The following is a 6,648-nucleotide window of genomic DNA, read 5'->3' as shown; positions in this document are numbered from 1 at the left end:
TGTGATCAACCTATCAATGACCGACACGGATGTGATCGACACGGCTGTGATCGACATTTAATGACCGACACTGCCGTTTTTGACTAGGCCGTGACCAACATTGTATTGTGAACCATTGTCTAGATCCCAATCTAACCGCGCTTACTCTAAACCAGAAATGACTGAACTATAAAACACTCTTAAACTACTACATCCAAATACTAAAACAAATTCAGCTTACGTTTTCGAGACTAAATTTTATTGTAAACATAAAAAAAATATTTAAAAAGTGAAAGACAGAGATATAGGGGTGATAAACATTGAACATTAAATTGTTATGTGGGTTTACCATTGATCGGACTAATTCAATTAAATGATAAAAAGAACATGAACTACAAACCTAAGATCTACATGTGTATACTTGTAAATATGTTATTGCTCATTATAAATGACAGATAATCTTCTTCTTTATGTATGCTTTGAGATCATGCCCGTATAACGTCTAATACTATATTATTTTTATTCTGCGTTGTAAATTTGTATATCTATGTAGAGATGATTTCTCCAACACAGTTAAGCATTACGTGTCAATACACTATGTGTCATATGACCCGTTGACCCATTCTTAAGATTGCTTTTCTTGCTGGATCTACTCCCAGTTCATCCAAAAACTTAAAGCAAGACAGTTATTGGTTATTTTGGGCTTTTCTGTTCTAGATGGGCTACTAAGCTCAGCTAACAAACGTCATCTGTTTATTTATTGAATACTGCTGTACTTTCTTCTACTATGGGTTTTTTTTTAAAAATATATACACAATAGGATATTATCACATGATTTACAATAAATAATTGTGTATGTATAAATATATTAATAGTAATATACAAATGATAAAGCTTTCTAGAATTAGTAACTACATTGTTAATTACAATTTTGTTATATGATTTTAAATTATGACGTTAATACTGATTTGTCAAATAAGGTGCCAATGATGATTTTTATATATATTTAACTAGCAGCAAAGTTTACAAAGACTTGTCAATGATGTCTTCAAAAAATCGGTTGTTGTCGTCATCCTGAATAAACAATAAATAAAATATAAAGTGAAATATCTTCTTCTTCTTCATTTTTAATTTTAGTGTTGGAAGGGATACCCTCCTATACAGTTAAGGATACGTGTCAACTTTGTTATGCGACATTGAGGACATTGACTCCGATTTCAGCCTGCTTTTATTTTTGGATTTGTTTCCATAGCCTTTGTCCAAACAAGAACAAACTACAAGGCAGCAGTTGTTTGATGTTGGAGTTGTCTCTCCTAGAAATGTGGCTTTCCCCGGCTAATAAGGCTCATCTGCCTGAGGGTTTCGAACCATGAGTTTTACCGACTCGACCACGCCGATCCCCTAAAGTGCAATATGTAATATGTTTTTTTTTTCTTTTATCAAAATAAGATCCCAGAGTGTTCACATTAAATATTACCTACGACGGCGCCGCACAAAGGTAGAGCGCTAGACTGCTCATCCGAAAGTTAAGAGTTTGGATCCGAGGATTGAGTAGGTAGGACGTCCCTGAGTCCACCCAACTATGATAGGTACCATACACACGCGAGGGAAACTAAGGGAGTTAGGCACAGAGGCGTAGCGAGGGGGGGGGGGGGCGAGGGGTGCGGACCGCACCGGGTGACACCATTTAGGAGGGTGACACCAAGGCAAAAAATAGCAAAATATATAGAAAAAAACTTGAAGGGGGTGCAAATCAAAAGTTTGAGGGATGGGGGTGCAAATCGAAAGTTTGAGGGATGGGGGTGCAAATCAAAAGTTTGAGGGATGTGGGTGCAAATCAAAAGTTTGAGGGATGGTGGTGCAAATCGAAAGTTTGAGGGATGGGGGTGCAAATCGAAAGTTTGAGGGATGGGGGTGCAAATCAAAAGTTTGAGGGATGGGGGTGCAAATAAAAAGTTTGAGGGATGGGGGTGCAAATCAAAAGTTTGAGGGATGGGGATGCAAATCAAAAGTTTGAGGGATGGGGGTGCAAATCGAAAGTTTGAGGGATGGGGGTGCAAATCGAAAGTTTGAGGGATGGGGGTGCAAATCGAAAGTTTGAGGGATGGGGGTGCAAATCGAAAGTTTGAGGGATGTGGGTGCAAATCAAAAGTTTGAGGGATGGGGGTGCAAATCAAAATTTGAGGGATGGGGGTGCAAATCAAAAGTTTGAGGGATGAGGGTGCAAATCAAAAGTTTGAGGGATGGGGGTGCAAATCAAAAGTTTGAGGGATGGGGGTGCAAATCAAAAGTTTGAGGGATGGAGGTGCAAATCAAAAGTTTGAGGGATGGGGGTGCAAATCAAAAGTTTGAAAGTTTATCTCCGGCAAAGGGTCGCTATGCCTCTGGGGAGTGACACCATTTAGTTCCGCACCGGGTGACACCCGACCTCGATACGCCAATGGTTAGGCATATTGATACCCACATCATCCAATTCCATGCCAATGTCACTAAAACAGATGAACTCTACTTCACCAGCAGAATGTCACTTTTACAAGCGTACATATTAAATCTAACACAACACCATATGCAGCATACCATACACGATTAAAGACAATATCACATACAATATCAACAAACAAAACCACATACATCATATACACAACCACATACAGCTGTATAACAAACACACCTACCATTGGGTAAATGGGCTCAGGGTAATCCCCGCCTACCTCTCGCAACTTCTTCAAGTATACAAATGGATTCTGGTTCTAAAAAAAAAGAATCATTAACTTGAACATAACACTATTTATTGTTTTAATTTCTGCAAAATACATATTTGTATATATATATATATATATATATATATATATATATATATATATATATATATATATATATATATATATATATATATATATATATATATATATATTTCATTTCGTATCACTGTTTATGAGAAAAAACGTAATTAGTAAAGTCGCAATTAACAATAAAATCAATGAAATAAAAATTTAACAGAATTTTAACATTACGTTTCAATGTTTAAACTACGTTAAAGGGGTGTAACCAAGCATGACATCTTTACCTTTTCGGTAGTGACCTTGTCCGTGGACTCCTCAATAACAAAGTGGTTTGAATATTTGGTTTTACTCAAGAGACTTGCCAGGCACCCGTCTATCTTGACAGGAACACCTCGCTGAAAGTGGTTTTTTTTATATTTATTTTCAACTTGATTTTATTTATTTATTGTTATTTTATTTATTTTTTTAATTTTTTTGTAGTTTTCAAAATACAGATGTAATTTAATTTTATTTTAAAAGTGATAATACCTAAATTTTAACGTTAATTAAAAGCTATTATTAAAAGTCTTAAATCATAACAAAGATTACTTTAAATGTGAGATCAACATCCCACTTAAACGACTCATCACAGTTATCTAGCGTGCCCTTGTACGTCACAACGGCTCCTCCTTCAGATTGTTCAGGCGCCAACTTGATAAGTCGGTAGACGGCACAGGCGTAGTTCACTCCCCCTGGAGAGTAAAATTAACTTGTTTATATAGGTAACTCATGTGTGCCTTAATTGACAGAGTTAACTCCCTTGTACAATAAATGATACAGTTTGCTCCCTTGCACAGAAGATGACCCAGTTAATTTGAACTTCAGAGTAAAAACATCGTTTATTTAATACATAACGTTATACCATTTGTGATGTAGTTAACTAGCTCCATACATAAAGGACGCAATATTGTAAAATATATTATACAGCTTTACTTAACAGTAATATCGTTTACTCACTCAGATCGTGTTGAATGATTGCTACATTCATTCAATAACGCAAATATTTTCTTTACTCTTTTGCACCAACTTTCTCTCTCTGGTATTGCCTAACAGTATTTACTAAGTCAGCACTCATCTAAGGATTGTTACAATCATTAACGCACTCAGACCATTCAAAATGTTTTTTTTTTACAATCATTCTCGTACTCAAATATTTTCTACATATATTACCACTCATTCACTCAGATATTGTATAGTTTATTTTACACTCAATCACTCGGCAATACTCAAATGATTTTGCAATCATTCGCTCACTCAGGTATTGCTTATTGATGGTTACAATCATTCACTCACTCAAGTATTGCTTATTGATTGTTACAATCATTAACTCACTCAGGTATTGCTTATTGATTATTATAATCATTCACTCACTCAGATCTTGTTTGAGCTTCTCATGTTCAAACTGAAACGCCTCAGCGGCGTAGATCAGGTAGGGATCAGAGAACCCCACCCTGCCTGCAACTCTTTGTAGGTCAGACCAGATCATTGCATCACTGATGCCGTAGCCTGCGGGTGTTGTGGAAGGGGTGGATACAATAAAGTAATTCATAATAATAACGGACAATACAATAGCCGCGCTAGCCAGCTTGAAGAGTTAGTGTTACGCTAACACTTTCAAGTGTAGTCACTTACCCTTTTCTTTACCAGTGCCTTGATGGATATTGTAAATTTGAGATATTTTGATAACGTATATGATACAATGTGATCATTATTTTAATTAATCTTGTACTGAATGTTATGAACTTTTAATCAATACTCAGTTTGTTATTAGATCATATTTGTAAATTATATAGGCTACATTTGTTTATAATGTATGGGAAGGAGTGGTCTATCGATAGAGATCTGGACTGCTAACCGATAAGTTTCGAGTTCGAATCCGAGTTCAAGTCAATAGACCATCCCAGAGTCGATAGGGCTGACCACACTATCTCTTCATATGCCGAGGTCCCAGTAGCAATTGAACTCCACTTGCTCTATAGACCGTCACGTTTGAAAGGAAGTTGACTTTTCATATACATTGTATTTACATTTGTACAAACGACAGATATGTGAATGTTATGAAGCTCACAGTTATAGATGGGATTGTTCTTGACTTCCAGACATTGCTCCACGTCAGAGAAAATATCGCTGTCGTAGAACTCTCCACCTTCCTAGAAAAACATAGAGGAAGTACAATACTTTTATTTCTTTGGGAGTGTAAAAAATATTATGTAATTATTTTCCTTATTTTTGTAAATTATTTTTATTAGAGAATAAAACGGTTGAATATAATTATTACCTTGAGTAAATTAGACAAGATGTTAAATATATTTGTCTTGTTGGGTATTAAACATAAAAGTCCGTTAGATCTAAGAATAATAGCGTGTTAAAATCATTATTATTTAAGTTTCCTTAAATTTAATGTATTACCTATATTGTATCTATATTCTCGGTTAAATAGCAATACAAAATAAAAATATTTAATAATTCTAGATACGTTTAGAAAAATAATATATGTTGTAGTTAAATAAATATGCACTATAAGTGTCGCCTGTGTTTTATAATTATTTTAGATTCAAAATAAAAAAAAATTATAATTATTCTTATAATTAATGAAAAACGAAATGTAAACACGACAAATTGTCGACTTATATACTAACACAATGACATCAAAAGGTTCGAGCTGTAAATCCATCAATTTCTCTACATCAGTTTGTATGAACTCACAGTTTGGTTGACTGTAGCCCCACTCTTTCATGTGGTATTCGGTCTCTTCTTTACATAACTTGATCTGTTTGATATACTTTATATATATATATATATATATATATATATATATATATATATATATATATATATATATATATATATATATATATATACATATATATATATATATATATATATATATATATATATATATATATATATATATATATATATATATATATGTATATATATAAGCATATATACATATATTATACATATAGATACTATATATATATTAATAAATTACACACCTATATATATATATATATATATATATATATATATATATATATATATATATATATATATATATATATATATATATATATATATATATATTTATTTATTTATTTATTTATATATATATGGTAACATTCGAATCAAGAATACCACCTTGTTATTTATAGGAATAAAGAGTTAATGTCAATATCGTTTATGTACAGAACTGATGAAATGTCCATGACCGAAACCTTACGAATTTCTCGGAACTGTCCACACCAACGACGTAGCCTGATGGACCGACGAGTTTCGACAAGGTGAAGGTCAGACAGCCTCCCCCACAGCCAATGTCAAGGACACGGGCCCCGCGGATGTCATCGGGTATAATCATGGCTGTACCGTCATAGCTGCAGCAAAAAAAAAATGCTATTTTATAAACAATCGAAATGGCAGAGGGTGCTACTACAGGTATTGTTTCGTTCCTTGAACTATAGCACGATTTAGTGATATAATAAAAACAAAATTCAGATCTTTTTTTGTTTCGGTCTTCTCTACATTTGAGACGCTCAATTTTTAGTTTTGCTGAAAATAAAAAGCACATAAAGTAGCACATACAATATTACGATGTTAGCTATAAATCTCATGGATAGTGATCACTAATAACAGTGGCGTAGCCAGGAAGTGGTCATAGGAGGGGTTTAAACATTTTTCCTTATGAATAAAATCATATAAAAATATATATATATATATATATATATATATATATATATATATATATATATATATATATATATATATATATATATATATATAGTGGTAGGGGTCCATTGGAGGGGTTTTAACCCCCAACTCCCACTTGCCTACGCCACTGACTAATAAT

At 33.5% G+C, this 6,648-nt stretch overlaps 1 protein-coding gene across 2 annotated transcripts; it reads right to left on the bottom strand.

Moving 5' to 3' along the window:
- Positions 1–516: 516 nt before the first annotated feature.
- Positions 517–6,158, bottom strand: LOC131954608 (arsenite methyltransferase-like). 2 transcript variants are annotated; one of them, XM_059318383.1, is made up of 9 exons: positions 6,025–6,158; positions 5,441–5,571; positions 5,080–5,149; positions 4,870–4,951; positions 4,173–4,307; positions 3,351–3,493; positions 3,047–3,157; positions 2,655–2,729; positions 517–1,053 (listed from the first exon to the last, which is right to left on the bottom strand). In XM_059318383.1, exons 2-9 carry the CDS (start codon positions 5,536–5,538, stop codon positions 1,003–1,005), a joined length of 765 nt encoding a protein of 254 aa, XP_059174366.1. In that variant the 5' UTR covers positions 5,539–5,571; positions 6,025–6,158; the 3' UTR covers positions 517–1,002. The 2 variants fall into 2 exon arrangements, with proteins under 2 accessions (XP_059174366.1, XP_059174367.1); XM_059318384.1 differs by having other exon boundaries at positions 2,691–2,729.
- Positions 6,159–6,648: the final 490 nt, after the last annotated feature.

The sequence above is a fragment of the Physella acuta genome, unplaced genomic scaffold (assembly GCF_028476545.2).
Source record: "Physella acuta isolate Inbredline_101_S28 unplaced genomic scaffold, ASM2847654v3 ptg001015l, whole genome shotgun sequence".
NCBI classification, from domain to species: Eukaryota; Metazoa; Mollusca; class Gastropoda; family Physidae; genus Physella; species Physella acuta.
Note: the sequence above shows the minus strand (reverse complement) of the source record. Positions and strands in the feature narration are given on the sequence as shown.